This window comes from Chelonia mydas, chromosome 1 (genome assembly GCF_015237465.2).
Source record: "Chelonia mydas isolate rCheMyd1 chromosome 1, rCheMyd1.pri.v2, whole genome shotgun sequence".
Lineage (NCBI taxonomy): Eukaryota > Metazoa > Chordata > Testudines > Cheloniidae > Chelonia > Chelonia mydas.
Genome location: NC_057849.1, coordinates 319335908 through 319356647, shown reverse-complemented (window position 1 = coordinate 319356647; position 20740 = coordinate 319335908). Strand labels below are relative to the sequence as shown.

Sequence of the window (20740 nt, the reverse complement as noted above, 5' to 3'; positions counted from 1 at the left end):
TACCTTTAGGAACAGATCCGTCACAACCCCGAAGCAATCTGACTTCAGCTTCCAACTATATCGTCCCTGCCAATGACTCAGCTCAGCAGTTTTCCCACTGCAGCCACAATTTTACAAGTCTCCTGTTCAAATCGCTGGTCAATGCTGGTAATCATTGAGTCTAGGAGTGGGTAAGACAAAGTTATTCTTTCCTGCTCCTCTTTTGTATCAAAGTGATGCTGGGACTCAAATGTGTCATCAATACAAGTGGACATTTTTCTCTTCTTAACTGGAGGAATCGATATATCATTCTCTACACACATTTTCACACTGTCATTGAAAATAGATTGAAAATATTCTGGGCCACTTCTCATTGCAGCCAAAGAGTTACACAAGCTTTTCACCCTTGTCATTGCAGTAAGTTGAGATCTGGAGCTTGAAGAGCCTTACTCACTTTTACCACCATCTGGAGAATAGGGTGCATCATGTGAAGGGTAAAGATGAACTTGAATGAATTTACAAAAAGCAAAGGAGTACTTTTCTTTTTGCGGATACAGACTAACACAGCTGCTACTCTGAAACCGTGAATGAATTTAGTTCATGGATAAGGCCCACGGCTTTTATTTTAGCGTCAGCAAGGTGAGTTGTTTCGATAATCTTTTGTAAAGCTTGTAAAATGATGGAGTAGTTTTGTTTTACAGCAGCCATTGCTTCTGCTCTGCGTGCCCATCTTGGGTTTGACAGGGACTTCAAAGTCTTCAACTGGGATCCTACTTCTTATGAAATCTTCTCCATTACTGCATGTCGCACAGGACTCCCCTCCATGAAGGTATAAAGAGTCTGAATAAGACGAAAAAAATCAAAGATAGTTCTGTTTTGTTTACTTGCAAATCTTCTAGGACAAGGTTCAAACAATGCGCATAGCAGTGTACGTCGAGTATTTCACTGTTTCTTTCTTTACATTTCATTTGAACTCCCACAGTACATCCAGACATAGTAGACGCGCCATCAAAACAGACAGACATCACTGATGACCAGCCAATTTTAAGAATGCCAAAGACGTCATTTAACTGGTCAAAAATAGACTGAGCATCAACTGTTAATAGTCTCTGAACAGACACAAAATGTTCAACTGGACTATGTTTTTCATGGTGTCCACAGTCAGTAGTGTTGGTGGCAATTATTGAGACCATTTTTCCATTTAGTGAAGACACAATCTTTTGTTGCACAACGTTGTGCAAGGCTACAATTAAATCATTTTGGATGCAATTACTCAGATAGGTAGCGTTTCGAGGAGATTGCTACACATGCTTTGCCATTATGGGATCATATTTTTGGAGCATATTGACAAGATTTAGAAATAAACCTCTCTCAACACTGTCAGCTTTTTCATTGTGACCCCTGAATGGTCTCCCACCTTTCGACAAACACAGAACAATGTCAATCAGTCGCTCCATTACACTTCGGTTATGGCACCGTTCTTCTTCTTGTTTAGACAGCTAAGCCTGCTTGCCCTCATCCAACAATACATCAATAGGTTTCCCTTCATTAAAACTTGACCATGAAGAACAGCTCAACACATGAGATTTTGACAGTAGGTGGTTTTTAAAACATTTGTTAGCCCTATGCCAGTTTCTGAATCCCTTATCAATAAATGCTGGATCAGTGTGACCTTTGTTTGCTGCATCATTAGAGGAGACGAAACAGCAGTAAAAGCAAAATGCTGCGTCCTTTGATGAGTTATATTCTAACCATCTATACTTTTCATACCAATCGGACTGAAAACTTCTTTGTTTATTCCCTATTTTACTTCTAGGAAACACTCTCAATCTAGGCTGATAAGGACCTCTAGATAATTGAGACTGGCGTTCTAATCTGTTTTTTGGAATATCAGAGACCGGGTCATCATATGGAATGTTTGATGGCTTTGAATAGGAACTACACAGACCTGAACTAAGAGACAAAGTCTGTTTCTGTTGGTCATTACTCAGTTTATTGCACGGACTGGAACTGGTGGCGGCACTATCTTCATGTAAGTTCTTAACCGAGGAGTCCGAGGTATTTGCACTACTGTCAGCACATTCATTATAATTCAGTTTGTCTGCTCCTTTTCTTATATTAACAATGAACTGATCCATATTTTAAAAGGGGGTATCATATGATTGAATTAAAACGTAAAGCCACGAACTTGTTATGCTATTTCAGTAGCGTACACGCGACAAAGATTACAAACACTGTAGATGCTGCGCTGGGCACGCCTGACATGACCGCTTATATAGGTCAAAGAATTTTCTAGAATAGTAGTCGGAGGGGGAGGGATAATGGTAATGCAGTGCCGCAGTAGTGGGGATGCATGCTGCGAGCGAATGCGGGCTTTCTGTACATTTCTACAACATCTATATTATGCAATTTGGTGTTTATTGCCGAATAATACAACATAATACAACTGCAAAACTAAGCATTTCTGATGGTATCTTCGAGACTGAGCACTGAGTCCCATTGGGTAGATAAAAAGATTAACCTAAATAATCTATACAGAAGCCTGTGGAACCCCATAAGATTGGGTCCCTAATCCATGAACTATTAGAACTCATTTACAAAACTTTTCTTAAACATTACATTAATATATTGTCTCATACTATAGAATTAGAATTTATAATCCCTATTCCATGATGAGATATAATGTATCTATCTTTAGATATGTTTTTCCCTCAAAAATCCAATTTAAATTAAAAAAATCCGATATTTTTGATTTTTTTTTAAAGTCATTGATTTTTATCCACCCTAACAGCTGGACATGGTGGGGACGGGGGCAAGGATTGGTCCCCAGCGGGAGTGAGGCAGGGGCCAGGGGCAAAAGGAGCACAGTGGGGCATGGGGGGAGGATTAGTCCCTGCTGACTGGAGCAAGGCAGGGGCCGGGGGCAAAAGCACAGCGGGGCGTGAGCTAGGGTTGGTCCCTGGAGCAAGGGAGGGGCTGGGCATAAACTGCAAGTGCAGCAGGGCTGGGGTGGGGGTAAACAGGATCCCCCCACTCCTGCCCACAAAGAGCAGGTACCTACCTTCTCCCTGGTTCTAGCCCATTCTCTTTGTCTCTCTCCGCACCAAGCTGAGGGTGGGGGTGCACTGAGTACAGGGCTAGGGATGCAGGGTTTGGGAGGGAGTTAGGGTGCAGGAGCAGGCTGGGAGTTGGGGTGCAGGGTCTGGCCAGGAAGTTGGGGTGTGGAGCGCTTATCTGGGGCAGCTACCATTTGGTGCGAGGGGTGCAGGTGGATATGTGGGCAGGAGGGTTCAGGAGCTCCCCGTTTGGTGCTCAGGATGGGGGTGAGGATGTGGAGGGGTGCAGGAGTCAAGGCTTGGGGTGTAGGGGGCTGGGTATGTGTGGAGGTGTAGGAGTCAGGGCTGGGGTCGTGTGGGGGTGCAGGAGTCCGGGCAGAGGGCTGGGTGTGTGTGAGGGGGGTGCAAGAGTCAGGGCTAGGGAGGTGGGCTGGGGTCGTGGGGATGCTCCTAGCCCCCTGCCCTGAGTGGTTCACTGCAGGGGGCTGGAGAGGCTATACCCTGATTCCACCCCCTTTCCCAAGGCCCTGCCCCCGCCTCTTCTCCAATTCCTCCTCTCTCTCCCCGGCACACAGCTGATCGGGGGCAGGGAGAGCGAAAGAGTGAGAGGAGGAGGGGCGAGTACGCAGCATGCTGGGGGGAAAAGGCGGGAGCTTGGCTGCCGGCTGACGTGGAGCAGCAGGACAGAGCCCGGGGCGCGCAGCACCAACAAGCTTCTGCCCCCGCAGGGGAGAATGGGGGCGGAGAAGAGACACCGGGCCGGGGCCTCCCCTACCCCAGACTCCTCCAGCCCCCATCTCCTGCAGTCCGGCTCCCCCCGCCCCGCCCACCACCTTTTTTTTTTTGGCTCTTGGGGCGGCCCTGATTAGGATGTGCCTGAGCACACCCGGCACACCTCATGCGCATGCCTATGGATTACAAAAGCTCTGGCAAAAGGTTTGTGAGCATTTAGAAAGAGCCCAGATATGCTGAGAAAATTTCCTTATGTTTTCTTTTTTGAGAGTTGTTATATAAGCTACTTATCAACGTATCAGTCAAGATGTGAAAAGTTACTTCATGTGCTGCATTGTTTTTTATAACATTTAATATACCTTGGTTGAGCCAGAAAGTCTTGTGAACCAATTAGTCAAATTATTATAATTAATTTGTCATACTGTAGCAGCTACCAGACCTTACAATGGATCAGGACCCATTGTGCTAGGTGCTGTACAAACAGAGTAAAAAGACAGTCCCTGCCCAAGAGCACTTCCAATTTATGTCAAAATTTCTAACTTAAAATTTCTGTTTTCCAAAAATACACAAAAGTGTATCATCTTACAGTACAAATTAACTGTATATAAATTATGTTTTCATCTTTAGCCTACCTGCATACTGCCCCTCTACAACCATCAGGCAGTTGATGCAATGCAGCAGCACTACAGTGTATACCAGACACTGCTACAAATTATTGCATAATAAACTATAGTTTGACGCAACTGATCTTATCAACTATAACCTGGTATCCTTTTTGAGTAAAGAAATGGGGAACATTGGAAAGAGTACTCACCTGACCTGCACCTGATCTGTGACATTGGATCTTCCCAATTACATATTTGACCAAAATTGCATATTTGACCACACTAGTGGACTATCTTTTCTTAACCACAGATAAGGAACGTACCTCCATACCCATATTACTGCATCACTTGGCTGCATTTGACAGCTTAAATCCTGAGATGCTGTTGTTCCATCTTAAAGAGCTAGCAAGACTGATGGAAACTCCATGAGGTGGAAGAGATCCTTCCTCTCAACCTCTACTATGAGGGGACTGCACTTCTACCTTACAAGTTCTCACTTGTAGAGTTCCACAAAACTTTATCCTCTTTCCAACTTAAGATATGTGTCACTGCTAGGTGAGTTCATAAAATGCCCTAATCTGCCAACAGTATGTAGATGTCACAGAACTTTATTTCTTTCACTCTGAATGCTAAGAATGGAATCCCCTGGCTGTCGTAGTACCTAAATGAGATCAGTGCTCAGATACACTAGTTTGCGGACGACGAACCCAGGGAAAATGGAGGTAATGCTGGTGAGAAGAATCAATCAATCTGAAGACCTCGCAAACATAGTAATAACACCCTCCTTCTAAAACGTTTGCCCCCATATTGAATGGTCAGAATGGTTCTGAAATGCCTTCATTGGCGTTTGGCCAGCCAAGAGACCTTTCCACATCCTGCCAAATGAGAACCTAGTGACAGTTCATGCTTTTATGACTTCCAGTTTTCTAATAGTAAAGCACCATATTTAGGAGTAAAAAAACTTAACAACTCTGTTAGGCTATAGATATTCAGGCCTGTCTCCAAAGGCCTGTACTTTAAGAATTTAGGTGTATTCTTATCACTTGGCTAGTTCTAGAGGTATAAAAGAAAGAATCAAAATCACTGTCTGCTGGTGTAAGGGCCTTCTCTTACTGTGACAGTCTGAGGCCCTGTTCTTAGGCTAAGGCCTTTGGCTAAGCAGCAGAGGCAGCCATAAGCTAGGAAGCAAACAGTCACATCCTCACATTCCAAACTAGTCACATTGAAATAAGGTGCTATTGGGCTGTTAGGCACTATCAGGACAGGACTGTATTCCTATCACCTCCAGAGAAAGGGAAGTGCCTAGAAAATGTAAACGGAAAGTTAGTTTGATAGCATCCTGTCTGGCAAGAACTCACTTATCAATAGCTGGGATGCGAAATCCTCACTTCTGTATTGTTTTGTCATTATAGTTCCCACTTTGCTATTGTTTGTCTGTATAATCTCTGTCTGGTTCTGTGATTGTTCCTGTCTGCTGTATAATTAATTTTGCTGGGTGTAAACTAATTAAGGTGGTGGGATACAATTGGTTACATAATCATGTTACAATATGTTAGGATTGGTTAGTTAAATTTCAGGAAAATGATTGGTTAAGGTATAGCTAAGCAGAACTCAAGTTTTACTATATAGTCTGCAGTCAATGAGGAAGTGAGTGGGTGTGGGGGTGGGGGGATGGGAACAGGGAACGGGGGTGCGGAAATTGGAATCATGTTTTGCTAAAGAGGGGAAATGGGAACAGGGACACAGGTGTAAGGCTCTGTGGTGTCAGAGCTGGGAAGGAGGATACTAAGGAAGGAAACTGGAATCATGCTTGATGGAAGTTCACCCCAATAAACATCGAATTGTTTGCACCTTTGGACTTTGGGTATTGTTGCTCTCTGTTCATGCGAGAAGGACCAGGGAAGTAAGTGGGTAAAGGAATAAGCCCCCTAACAAACTCCAGCTGGTTCAACACATACTGTCTTAGCCTACCTACTAAACAACAGACTTGACATAAAAACACAACACACTGATCACTATATAGGCTCCTCATACAATCCCGGATCAAGTTAATTTCAAAGACATTTTCTAATATGGGAATGACAATCAATGACACAGCAATTTACTGGTTCACCTTCCAATAAATCTTTTTATACAAGTATTTTTTCCTCTTTGCTGTCCTAGTTTCTATCCATTAGATCCTGTTCCAAACAACCTTTTAATCTTCACCAAAGTCTTATGATGGAACTCTAGTGGATTTTTTTTACTCTGCATTACCATACGATAAAACTATAATAACCAAGTTAGAAAGTTAATCTAGAACAATTACTTAATGTGTTAAAAAAAACAAAACATTTTTCTCCTACTTTCTTCTTCTAGAAGAACTCAAGGAGACATTTTGCATACACAATTTGTTTGTAAAATTTATATACTTACTGATGAACACCAAGTACTTCCCAATCCTTTCCAACATCCTGAGGAGCTATGTTACGTAGAGTGGCTGGACACACTTCTATTAATTTACAAAAAAGTGACCAACCCACCTGGAAAATAAAAATATAGTTATTTTTCAACAGACATGTCAAGTCTCTTACTTGTGTCCCTTCTCCGATGAAGAGATATTCTACTTTAAAACATAAAACACTGTTTCCCATTCCCCTTGCATGTAGGAAAAAGGATGAACTCATAACATATTCCTTGATCTGAAATTCTAACAACCTAAATAAGATACGATGAACTAACACAAGACAAGACAAGGCAGAGGACACACGAAAGTTAACAACTAGCTGCTCAATAATATGCAAATTCCTTGATTCTGAAATACCTCTGAGAATAAAATACCCAAGGCCTAAATTGAAAAAGGTTCCTTATTTTACCCATTTCTTGTTGGAGAAAAAACACTAATAAATGTTCCTAGTTTATTATGAAAACTTGCTAGATCTTACATGTGTAGGCTCACATATTGAAAAAGGATATTAGCGTCTTGATTATAGTCTATAATTATCTATATGGGGAATAAATATTTAAAAAAACACTCTTCAATCTAGCCAAGAAAGGTATAAAATGATCCAATGGCTGGAAGTTGAAGCTAGACAAATTCAACTGTAAATAAGCAGGAAATTTTTAACGGAGAGAGTAATTAACCACTGGAACAATTTACCAAGGTTTGTAATGGATTCTGCCATCACTGACAATTTTTAAATCAAGATTGGATGTTTTTGTAAAAGCTATGCTTTGGAATTACTTTGGGGAAATTCTACGGCATGTGTTATACAGGAGGTCAGACCAGATGATCACAGTGGTCCCTTATGGCCTTGGAATCTAGGAATCTATTCAAAATATATAACATTGCATGCCACATATCAGGCCATAGAACCATGGATGGTGGAGCCTTCCCAAAACCTCTGTGGCCTTGCCCCTCTTCTTCCCCCTGAAGCCCCACCCCTGGCCAAGCTGGAAGCCGGAGCCAGGCCGGGGCCCCTCCACCTGTGCGGGGGCCCCTCCACCTGTGCGGGGGCCCCCCCCCCCCCAAGAGCAGCCCCCAGCCCATGTCCCCACCCCTGGGACCGCACCCCCCCATCCAGGACAACTGGAGGGTACATGGTTCCCCACAGCTGCCCAGGCTCCCCAGACAGGCTCCAGCTGCAGGCTTGGCTGGGGGTGGGGCCTTGGGGGGGAAGTGGAGGGGCAAGGCCAGTTGCAAAAAGTGGAAGGGCCATAAACCCCGCATATAAACAGATTACATTTGATTGAGAATGCAAACACTTGAATGCTAGACCAACTTTGTCTAACAAAAGGGATTTAAATCACAGCACAATTTGGTCCTATGTATTAACAAGAGATGCTACTTATCTGCAATTATATTATAAAATTTGTAAATCTGGCTTTTATATTTGTTTAAGTTTTAATGTTAATTTAGTGTCCAGGACAGGTACTGGATTGGGATTCCTGGAGACTGAAATCCTCCATTAATCCACAGAACAAGGAAGGATATAGAGAGCAACAATGCGAACTCCTCCACTCAAACTAATGTGTCATAACCCTGACTTAAAGGAAGCACCTCTTGGTATGAGTGGGGAGTTTGTTTTCCATACAAATTCAGCTCTTGGCCTCGCCTCTGAGCGGGGGTGGCCCTAGACTACCTGCCAGCAACTGGCGCCCTAGGCGAACCATGCAATCGGCGTCCCCACCCTCAAACAACCCCAAGGGCAGATCTAGGCTGAGGTTTTTGGTAACCTGGGAAACATTTTACCCCTTTTTTCTTTTTAATATTTTTAAACAAAGGCTTAATTATTCGGTTTATCCGTCCGTCCATCTGTCTAACCAATGTTTCTGAGATCAGATAAAACAGAGACACGAAATTTTCAGAATAGATTTGTACACGACAGCTAGATGATATTTCAGTCCGATTTCAAAATAAAAATGCATTAAAAATGTTAATTATAATTTTTATTATTACAAATCCAAAATCATCCATTACGCTATCCTGCTTTAACTGCCATTACCACCACATCCAATATAGAAGGAAATAAGAAAACTCTTCAAATAAACTTTAACCTGTATTTACAAAACACTCCAAATAAAAAACACTCTGTGCTCTTAAAACTTGACTTTTCTTACTTTAAGTTTTGAAAATTCAGTCACTAGTTCTTTTAGATCCAGTTTTCCAGCTATTTCATGCTCTATTGACATTGTGGCAAGTCCAACAAGTCTCTCTTGCACCATTGTTGAACACACATGTTTTTATCAATTTTAATTTTGAGAAGCTACGTTCCCCACTAGCTACGGAAACTGGCAAAATTAAAAGAATGCCTAGAGCTATAAAAAAGTTTGGAAAACTGTCTGAGTTTATTTTCACAAACAAACTTCAGTACTTCTTCAGGAGTGGAATGTTTCTTAAGTCGTCTTGAAAAAGCCTGAAGCTCACTACACAAATCTGTAGCATCAATGTCTTTTCAATTTTCCATGAGTCAATGCCGACTCCAGTTTTATACAAAATTCTCTTATCTGTTTTGCTGTTTTCTTTTGCAAGCTGTGAATTTCATATAGAAAGCCAAACACTGACTCTAGCTGTTGCATCTGTTGAAATCTTTCATCAACCGAGGGAATAGCAGTATCAAGGACTGCGAAGTGGAAATTCATTTTGAACCTTTGGTTCGGGTTCTGAATGGGTTTGTCTCGTCCTTCATATGAAAACTGCTGTTTCTTTTGCCAAATGCGAACTGGCTCTGGTTCAAATTCTGTCGGAAAGTCTATTTCTTAAGCAAGCTCGAGAGAATCTATCAGTGTTCTTTCGAACCCTTCATCATTTCTGAATTCCTCCAGAATATTTTTAGTTTGCTGCATTTTTCAATAGCAGAATGTATGCTCAAGTTCTTTTCCTGAAGCTGCTTACTAGTGAGGTTAATCTTGAAAAGGATATTATACCACAAAGTGAGTCAAGTCACAATTTGAACTTGGAAAGGCCATTTGCAAGAGCTTCTGCATCTGAACATGCCAAACTGATCCAGGAAAGGTAGTATCAGAAATTTCAATTAGGGCATCATAAATGTTTCCAAGTTCATAGCGAAGAGGCTTCACAGCATCAATGTGACTCTCCCATCTTGTCTGACTAAGTGGTTTCACAGTTAGAGAATTCATACGGCAATTTAGAATTTCCCAACGGCATGTTGAGCCTGAGAAAAAACACAAAACACATTGTGCCAGGTCAAAGAAACTGCTTGCCTCCAAACAGCATGTAGCAGCATCATTGACAACCAAATTCAGAGAATGTGCACTGCAAGGAACAAAAAAGGCCCTAGGATTGATTTCCATCATTCTTGTTTGCACACCATTGTCTTTACCCTTCATATTACTCCCATTATCATAGCCTTGGCGACATAAGTTTTCAACAGATAATGACATTGTTTCAAGCGCTTGTAGAATAGTTTCAGTCAAATGCTCCAGTTGTCTCCTTCAGTGGTACGAAACCCAAAATATGTTCCTTTATGAGCACTTCAACATTATCTTCATCTGCAGACACTTCCATATCCAGAAAACGAATGATCATCGGCATTTGTTCAACATGAGTCACATCTGGTGTACAGTCCAGTATTATTGAAAAGTATTTTGCAGAATGGGCAGCTTCTACAATTTTCTCTTTAATAGCATTTGCTAGGATTTGAATCAGTTCATTCTGCATATTTTTTCCTAACTAATGAACCAGTGTTTCATGATCAGTTATTTTACATAGATGCTCCTTCATGACTGGATCAAACAAAACTAGGTATTCAAGAAATTTTAAAAAGTTTCCATTACCTGGAGTGTATAATTTTTCATTTCTACTGCGGCTGCAGAATGCTAAATTTTGCCCACTGAGAACGCTCACTAAAGCGATCAGATGCTCTAATATTTGTTGCCAATATTCTTCTTTTTCCTTGATCACATGTACATTTTCTTCACGGATAGTTTTTTCTTTTTTCAAATCTTAATTCAAGTTCTTTCCAATTTTGAAAACATTCTAAATGTTCTGTACTTCTTGCATGTGAAGAGAGAATTTAAGACATGTTTTTCCAGTCCTTCGAACCATTTTCAGTAAGTGATGTACCAATCGCTTTATTTCTAAATAACTTGCAGCAAAAGCAAAACAGAGTCCTTCAACACCGAATATTGTAATCAGTTTTGATGAATTTCTTCCCCATTAATGAGTTTCCTCTTGTAATGCTGAGCAGAGAATTTTATTTTATTTCCATCCTTAGGGAAGAGAAATTCATGAACTTGTTTGGGTCCATGTTTCATGAGAATTTGCCACACACTGTCATCACATCTGGGCAATGAAGCTAGGTCCTCATACTGTAACTTGTTTGTAACTTCCTCATCCTTCCTTCCTTCTACTTCATTTACTTCAATTTCTGCATGTGTCTCTGAAGGTGAATACATTTTCTCCACTTCCATATCAGTCTGATGCTGTGAGCTGCCTTCATCTAGAAATAAGCTTCCATCATCTTGAGTTTCCAAACTGTTTCCATGCGGATGTGAGCTAACCTCCTCTCCAAGTAAAATTCCTTCATCTGGATGCTGTGAACTGCTTCCATCTTTATTTGGATTAAAGAGAAGATATGTCATATTAAACAGATATGCTGTTTTGCTTGGTCCTTTTCCTTCTCAGCCTTTCGTTTATGATACTCAGCTCCTGAGGGTTTTCTTTTTCCTCTTTCTGCCATGGGGCATTTGAATACTGTTATGTACTAACTGAGCTCCCAACTGGCATCATTATAGCGTTAATGATGCCTGACACCACATGGTCGGTGATTTAAACCGCATTGCAGCCATCCCAACACATTTTTCACAATAGTTAGTTACAGCATTTACATGGAAACAAAATGACCTTTTTCAACATTATAACCCAACACCGGCTGTTTGGAAAGTAATCCCCATCCTCGCAGATACCCACTTGGAGTGTGATGTCATCACTTTCGTAGTCTATTAAGCGTTAACTCTGTTACTTTTCTTTTATGGACCTTATTTATTACATGTGAACCAGTTAAAACAAAGAAAAGTTCATACAGCCCGATAACAACGCTAAGGTTCAATAACGCTTAAAGATACTCACATTTTGGATTTATAATGCTTTGGCACCAAGAAACACAATTTTCCACAGTATTCACTCAATTCTTAACCATCTACCTGCGACGTGTGTTAAAACAACTGTTTGATGTATATCAACTCACGATATCTCCGCTCTACATGAATTTCTGGCTAAGCGACCTTGATGTATATTTGAGTGAGTTGTCACTGGCATTGCAGCTCTTGCTGCTGGCAGATGTGTTTCATTGTGGCCGAGTTATTGCTTATCAAAACTGCAGAGTGGGTCATCTTGACCCTACGTCGCAAATTGAAAAAAAAATCGCTAAAATATTATTTATTTTGGCAGTAAATAAAAGATTTGACATATTAATAAATTCTCAGAAATGTAGAGAGATGAATTATAATTCATATTCCCTCCATACACGCATGGGAATTGAAATAATGACATCTTTGTTATTTTATTTGTATTTTTTCCATCTTTTTTTCCATTTTATTTTATTTTTTTATTTGATTTTTTCCCCTCAAATTTGGCTCCCCATTTAACTTGGCACCCTAAGCAACCGCCTAGTTCGCCTATATGAACGGGCCACCCCTGCCTCAGACTGACAGTAAGGGTATCATTTGTCGTGGGTGATTTTGCATTTCAGTTATTTGGTCACTTGGAGGACACCAATTCATTCCGTAATTGGACTCATATATACATACGTATACTTTTGTTATGTAATCCTCCATAATCAAGACAAAAATACAATTAATAAGTGACAGTAACTAAGTTATCACTTTCAAACCAACATAGGTTCCTTCAGAACATTCCTTCCACAACAGGCTCAACCACATATAGAAAGCTGGATTGTGCCTGGACCTGAACAGGTGCAAGAAGGTTCAGAAGGAGGAGATGGTGGAAAAGGGAGAGAGCACAGGAACCTCCCTCCCCTTTGCACATCTGTGCAGGGATTGCACAGAATCTGTCCCTTGTAGTCCTCTAAATGCAAGAACTCCACAAGACCCTCCTCACTCTTAGTGGTTCTAACATCTGCAAAATGAATGAAGAACAGGGCAGAAGAAGGCCATCATCCCACATAGAATGGGAAAAATGAATCCAGCACTCCTGCAAAAGGTGGCATAGAAGCTATGTTTCCCAGAGGCGTTGTTTCTGAATCAGACAAAATGCCACCCTGAGCTCCTGATGCACTTCCCACACCATAGGACTATGTGCCTTAAAGCCACAATAAAGGCCTAAGAAAAGATATTTTGGCTACATAGACAGAATTATTGTTTTAAATATTTATGGAATGTGTGTTTCATAAACGAATTGTTTCAATTATTGTCTGGTTCTGTGAAAAAAATATTGATGACTTGTTATTGTCAATTTGTTTTAATTACAGGTTTCAGAGTAACAGCCGTGTTAGTCTGTATTCGCAAAAAGAAAAGGAGTACTTGTGGCACCTTAGAGACTAACCAATTTATTTGAGCATAAGCTTTCATGAGCTACAGTGAAATGAGCTGTAGCTGTAGCTCACGAAAGCTTATGCTCAAATAAATTGGTTAGTCTCTAAGGTGCCACAAGTACTCCTTTTCTTTTTGTTTCAATTGTGGGTCATGTTTAAATGTAAAAAATGTCACAAAAGATAACATGATTTCAGAGGTCTGTACCAGTAAGCCATACATAGTTATAGAACAAACTGGAAATAGCATAAGGCTTTCATGTTCAAAACCGTCTTCCCTTTTCTAGCTGCTGAACTAAGTACAGTGTTCAAAAACGAATGTGTTTGCATTGCTTAACAAAGACCGTATTTTGAAAGTCTCCCCCCCAGCCTCATCTAACTCTACTGTTCTTTATAAAATGTAGAACATTATAAAACTTAGCTTTATACGTGGGGTTTTTTTAGTTCCCCCTTCTTGTTCCCTAATACATTTTCCTTATAAAATCCAGATTTGTATCATACTAAATTATTTATTTTAAGGACCCAGTACACACTGAAAAATGTAAAGCAAGCATCTAATGTGCTAATACAGGGGTGGGCAAACTACGGCCCGAATCCGGCCCACCAGCTGTTTTAATCTGGCCCTCATCCTCCCACTGGGGAGTGGGATCTGGGGCTTGCCCCACTCCAGCGCTCCAGCCAGAGAGCAGGGTCGGGGGCCACTCCACGCAGCTCCCGGAAGCAGCGGCATGGCCCCCTCCAGCTCCTACATGTGGGGCAGCCAGGGGCCTCCGCCCCGCATGCTGCCCCCACCCCAAGTGCTGCCCCTGCAGCTCCCATTGGCCGGGAACTGCAGCCAATGGGAGCTGCAGGGGCAGTGCCTGCAAATCGGGGCAGCGGGCAGAGCCGCCGAGCCTCGTCTCCATGTAGGAGCTGGAGAAGGGACATGCTGCTGCTTCCGGCAGCTGCCTGAGGTAAGCGCCGCCTGGAGCTTGCACTCCTGAGCCTCTCCCTGCGCCCCAACCACCTGCCCCAGCCCTGATCCCCCTCCCACCCACCGAACCCCAGTCCCTGCCCGGAGCACCCTCCTGCACCCTAAACTCCTCATCCCCAGCCCCACCCCAGAGCCCTCACCCCCCCGGATCCCCCGCCTGCATCCTGAATTCCTCATATCTGGCCCCCACCCCAGAGCCCGCACCCCCAACCAGAGCCCTCACACCCTCCTGTGTGCATTTTGTGAGCATTCATGGCCCACCATACAATTTATATTCCCAGATATGGTCCTCAGGCCAAAAAGTTTGTCCACCCCTGTGCTAACATAAGATCCCTCTTGCAATGTTGATATAAAACCCCCAGGGCTTTTAGGGTTCTTAGCCTTTGTCTAGTAACACTGTAAGCAAATGATTGTATCTTAAATAACTGTCCGAGAGCCTAAAGCCCAAATTGAAAGGAAAATAAATAAAAACATTCTTACAGGTACTAAAGTGGATCATTTACATAAGACCCCATTTGATGGCATTACTAATATTCTGTTATTTTAAAATTGGTTCCCTTTTCATTACTAGTATGTGTAATGAATTGAGGCAGTAATGTTTCAATGATAGTCATTCACTTACTTGAATTTAAACATGTCTTGTCCTCTACTATTTAAGCAGCATCTGACAGTCAGTGATCGCAGAAACTGTAGTTGTTACAGTACTTACTAAATATGGTATCTGTTCTGTCTAAGGCATTATTATTTTTGACTTATTGGAGATCAGTAGCTTTCCCACTGTTTGTAGAGAAGTTTGTGAGGTCTGTATTAATAGTCCAACTTGCCTTGGTATCTACAATACTGATCTACTAAGAAGTAGAGGTTCACTTTGTGAGAGTTGATGATACAGCAGCAAATCACTGTGTGGCAAGCTGAGCCAGAAGGAAATTTGTTAATCAATCCAGACACTGCCCTTACTCAGACAAACCCCAAAACATTGGTCAATTTCACTCCAGTGCCACAAATCAGAAAGAGCTATTGATCCATTAACCTGTACATTGAAAAGCAGTTGTTAGTGTAGACATGCTGTAGCAAAATGGAGCATCTACAGTAACTCCTCGCTTAACGTTGTAGTTATGTTCCTGAAAAATGATACTTTAAGCGAAACGACATTAAGCGAATCCAATTTCCCCAAAAGAATTAATGTAAATAGGTGAGGTGAGGTTCCAGGTAAAAAAATTTCACCAGACAAAAGACTATCTATCCATACACACACACACTATAAGTTTTAAACAAACAATTTAATACTGTACACAGCAATGATGATTGTGAAGCTTGGTTGAGGTGGTGGAGTCAGAGGGTGAGATGTTTCCCAGGGAATGCCTTACTGCTAAATGATGAACTAGCACTCAGCTGAGCCCTCAAGGGTTAACACATCGTTGTTAATGTAGCCTCACACTCTACAAGGCAGCACGAATGAAGGGAGGAGACACAGCATGGCAAAGAGACAGAGACATACATCGTGTGTGTGAGAGAGACGGCCATTGCCCCTTTAAGTAAGTACACTGCCTTTTTAAGTAGATAAGCAAGTTGAGACAGCAGCTGCTGCCAGCAAGCTCCCTCCGTCCATCCTGAGCCCTTTCATTTCCACTCCCCTCCCCCCCACCCCGGCTCTATGGAGATGGGGTACAGGAGCAGGGGGAGGGGGACACCCTGACATTAGCACCCCCCCCGCACAGCAAGCAGGAGGCTCCTGGGGGCAGCTCCAAAGCAGAGGGCAGGAGCACCATAGGGCAGTGTGGGGAGGGACAGCTGAACTGCCTAGCAATTGATAGCCTGCTGGGCGGCTGCCGCACAGTGAACTTAGGGGAGCTGATAGGGGGGCTGCCGGTCCATCCTGGTTCCAAGCCCCCACCAGCTAGCTCTAATGGGCTGCTTGCTCTTCCTGAAAGTAGTGGACAAAGCAGGTGGCTGCCAAACAATGTTATAAGGGAGCATTGCGCAACTGTAAACGAGCGTGTTCTCTAATAGATCAGCAACGTAGCAACGAAACAACGTTAACCAGGACGATGTTAAGTGAGGCGTTACTGTACAGCACACTGTCCCCACCATAAACTCAGATTCAAGAATCCCACAGTTATTGTGACTGCATCACAATGGATGAAGCAGGGAAGACTGAGTACAGTTAGTGTATAGTATATTTAAAATTGTTACAGCATTAGGGAAAAGAGGAAAGGGTGACTGCAGCATTTTGTGATGTGAAGGATTTGAGTTGCATACTAGCTATGGGCTTGGTTAAAACAACATTAGACTTTTTGTAGCCCCTTAAAGTAAACTCATAAAGGTTAACAAATTCAGACAGAAGGCTGAAACTTCATTTTAAAACCAACTATTAAAGGTGAGTTAAAGATATTATCTCAGTGTCCTGCACTTGCAGCTCAGGTACAGTCATTACTTTCTCCCTTATGCAGTTTTCCAAAATTTCCCCTAAAGTTTCAGTTTGAGATATTTTTTACTTCCTATTCTAAACTTCTGCATCATTTTGCTATTGCTAAACAACTGCTGGGTTCGATCCTAAAAGTAATGGCTCTATAAATCCTTTACCTATGTGATAATTGAATAGTGAGCCAGGAAATTAAAGTTTCAGATTCCCCACACTGCTCTGAGATCCTCAAAGGAAAGGTATAACAGCAGTGCAAAGAATTACTATTTCATTATTATTACAATAACTATACATCACAAGGAGAGTCAAGAATACAATTTATTGCTTACTCCGAAGTTAAAACACACACAATTAAAAAAAATTCAACCTTTCCCATTATTTAAAATAGATATATTTGTGGGGGATTTTAATATTTTGCTTCCTAACAAACCAAAATTTTAAAAGGTGAAAAAAATTGCAACCATTCACATTTATTTAAAAAAAAAAAACCACAAACCAGCCATACAGAGGTAATATTGTCTGTAAATATCCTTTGGGGGTAACATACATTTTATTTTATGTGACTGACAGGAAGGATCTGTTTTATATGTGTTTTCTGGCAATGACATGGAAAATCACCTGCAATATTTAATATGAAAATGAGTCAGTCTTATATTACAGAGATAACCAAGCAGAATCTTAAACTGCAGAATTCCCCCTGCTTTGTTTCTGAGGTTTTCCTGTGCGTGACAGTGGCTAGTTAAGTCAGATGTCACTTCCTTACCACACCCTGCTATGTTTAAGAACAATATTGGAATATATCCAATATTATATCACACTTGTAGCATACGACACCATATGTGATTTGGAAATTTGTGCAATACAGTACTTACATAATTTATAAATATACTTGTTTGCTTTATTTTGGTTTAGTATTTAGAAAGAGAAAGAAAATAATTCAAATAAGCAAACAAGAGGTGACAACAAACTTTAGCCATTAAAAATCATTAGTATTCTACAGCAGTGGTCCATGATAATAGTAGAATATATTGGTAATATTATTAGTATAATGTAATAGTGGTACCTATTATAATCTGTTTCTTAAAAATTTCCAAGTAATTTGACACAGAAGAAATAAAGCAACTTGGATAACTGAATTCCACAGATTTAAATTGTAAATGGTATATTGTTATTTACTTTTAATCCACTTCTGTGTGTCTCTCTTTAATGTGGCAAAGAGGCCTGTGGCACCTTATAGACTAACAGACGTATTGGCACATAAGCTTTCGTGGGTGAATACCCACTTCATTGGACGCATGTAATGGGGGAGGAAAAAAAAAACCACAAAAACAGATGTGCTGCCCTGTGTCATGTGTTTCTTTACTGGAACATCTGGTGGTGACTGTACAGAACTGCTAACATTTGGGGGCCCAGAGCTATAGTTTTGTTGTATTTATCGTCTTAAAGTAATATTTTCTCATCTTATGTCATCTACGTAGTGACAATATAGTTAGCAGAAGCATTTGCACGGAAACTATTGCTGTACAATACTGTATGACTGTTTTCACACAAGTGTAACTACCCAGGTGGTAGGAAAGGCTGTGTATTGTTACCAGGGGTGAAAGTAAGGCGGTACTGCCTACAGGTAAAAAGTGGCCGCTAGTACCGGCCGTTACCACTGACTTTAAAACACTGCCGGGGCAGCGCTTTAAGGACCCTGCTCAAAGTGCTGCTGCGGCAGCGCTTTAACATCGCTGCCCCTTTGGCACCCCGCAACGGCGGCTCTGCCGGGTCCCTACCAGCAGGGCCGCCGATGTGGGCGGCGCAAAAGGGGCAGCGACGGTCCTTTAAATCGCTGCTGGAGCCCCGGCAGGCAGCGCAGACGGGCCGGCTAGGGGTCGCTGACCCCCCCCGCCCCGACCCTACCCCCCCCCAGTCCCGCCCCTTCCACCAGAGGCCCTGTCCTGGTAAGAGCTTAATTTTACTGCCCTGGCTGATGGTTAGCGTCTGGCACGGAGCTGGACCGTCCCGAACGCCGAGCGAGTTTTGATTTGGCTCCTGAAACAATCAGGACCAGCCGCGCACCGTTTGGCTCTGAAACCAAACTTCCCGCGAAGCTGCGGGGAGCTCGGAGCTGGGCCTGGGCCCCGTCGCTCCCAAGGGAGCTGGGCCAGGCGGCTCTGGCCCGCGGGCTTAACAGCGGGCAGCTGGGGATGGAGGGGAGGCCGCCAGGAGAGGCGGCCGAGGCGTTTACCTGCTGCAGCGCGACCACTCGCGGGTAGGAGTCCAACACCAGCAACACCGGCACGTGGACGTTTCGGCCGCCGAACAGCCGGGGCGCTGCGGGGGGGGGGGGAAAAACAAGAGCCCGTTACTCGCCGGGGCAGAGCCGGGGAGCCCTAGTGGGCGCCCGACCCGCCGGGACAGGAACCTCACCGCGGGGCCGGTGGGCCAAGGCCAGCAGGTCCTCCAGCGTCTGCAGCAAGCTCTCCAGCGGCGTCCCCTCCTGCACGTTCCTGAGGCGAACGGTCAGTTTCCTCAGGGCGGCTTCCTCCCTCTCCTCCTCCTCCTCGGGGCAGCTGCCGCGACTGGCCATGGCTGACCCCTCTCCTCATCCCACGCAGGGCGTCCGGCAGCTCCCCTCCTGCCGCTGAGGCGGCGCCTGGTTTGCGGCTGGTAGTAACTGCTGCCGCATCTACTCCACGGCTCAGCCCGGCCGCTGCAGTCCTCGGGCTATTTCTGAGCCTCTCCTCCGTCCCCCCGCCCCCTTCGCCTCGGCACTGACATAATCTGCGGCGGGACCCGAGCGGCCCTGCCCCGATTTGAGATGAAGGGGGGGGGTGCAGCGCCGCCCATCTACCCTTAGGGGGCGCTGACGCGACACAGTCTACCCGGAGGGGCGCAGGGGTGGAAATTTACGGGAAGAATCAGCCAATCAGTTTTCAGCTGCTGACAGCCCTGCCGTCCAATCGTATGGGAGCTCTGGGAGGACCGCCCCTTCCTGCCTCTCGGCCTCCCAGTGGCGGCCGCCCCAGCTGTCTGTCGCTGGGCGTTGTCGCCTGTGGTGGTTGCGGTCCGGGGTTTTGGGGCGGGAAGCAGGTGCGGGCTGCAGCTGTGGCGTCCCCGTCTGGGATCGTTGGGGGATGGGGCGGGGAGAACGGGTCTCGCAGACCTAGCACGGGTGGGGCAGTCACACGGCTTGAGGCGGGGGGGTGCGCAGCCCCTAAGACTTCAGGCTGAGCAAGAAGGGCCCAAAGGGCTCGTCTCCGTGCCTCCTCCCCCACGTGTCCCATGAGGGGGCTACAACTGAACTGCCTGCTTTCCGCGTATCGGGGGAGGGTCCCGGGCAAGTTATGCCGCCCCCACCAGCAGGAGCCCTCACAGGGCCTGGGCTCTCATTACTTCGCAGAGAGTGACTGGGGCTGGCACACCATTCCCAACCTGCGGCTGCTGTCAAATTAGAATATACATCATGTGTGACTAGTCCTCTGATCTCCCAAGCACCAAGCTGTCCTCTGCAGTCATCTCCGATACTTTGAAAGGAGGGCTTTTAAAAAGCAAGATTCTAAATCATTGAGCAGTTAGCCAAATCCGGCCCCAGAATGAAAGAGCACCTCCCTTTCCCTGAGTGAGCACTGGCAAGTCTGTGAATGAAGTCTGTAGCTATCATCCCGCAATTAATTTATGTGATGAAAGTTGCAGAAGCATGTAAACATACTGCAAATATCTTAAGTATTAAATTAAGATTTAGAGTCAAATTGCATGTCTGAAATGATTTTCTGAATGACTTTTCATCTTCCCACCACACATGCTTCACTTGATTATATATAATTACCAGAAGTCAATTTAGACAAACAGTGAATTCAGTAAGGGGAATGGTGATAATGTATAGTAAACCAACTGAAATGTGATTTAAAACTTGGTGTAGTTCTGTGGTGATATGTTCTTGAGACAGATATACATACAACTAGAAAATGCAAAAGTTTAAATGTATTAACCAACTT

At 43.5% G+C, this 20740-nt stretch overlaps 1 protein-coding gene across 4 annotated transcripts in view; it reads right to left on the bottom strand.

Moving 5' to 3' along the window:
• Positions 1–19627, bottom strand: part of LRRK2 (leucine rich repeat kinase 2) — a 119594-nt gene extending 99967 nt beyond the window's left edge. Inside the window, exons 1-3 of one of the 4 annotated variants that reach the window (XM_037889121.2) lie at positions 19173–19627; positions 18991–19076; positions 6788–6894 (exon numbers count right to left, since the gene is read on the bottom strand). In XM_037889121.2, the coding sequence (XP_037745049.1) occupies positions 6788–6894; positions 18991–19076; positions 19173–19332 (353 nt within the window). In that variant the 5' untranslated portion in view covers positions 19333–19627. The remainder of the gene's footprint in view (positions 1–6787; positions 6895–18990; positions 19077–19172) is intronic. The other 3 variants (XM_037889120.2, XM_043551390.1, XM_043551385.1) reach the window with 3 other exon arrangements.
• Positions 19628–20740: the final 1113 nt, after the last annotated feature.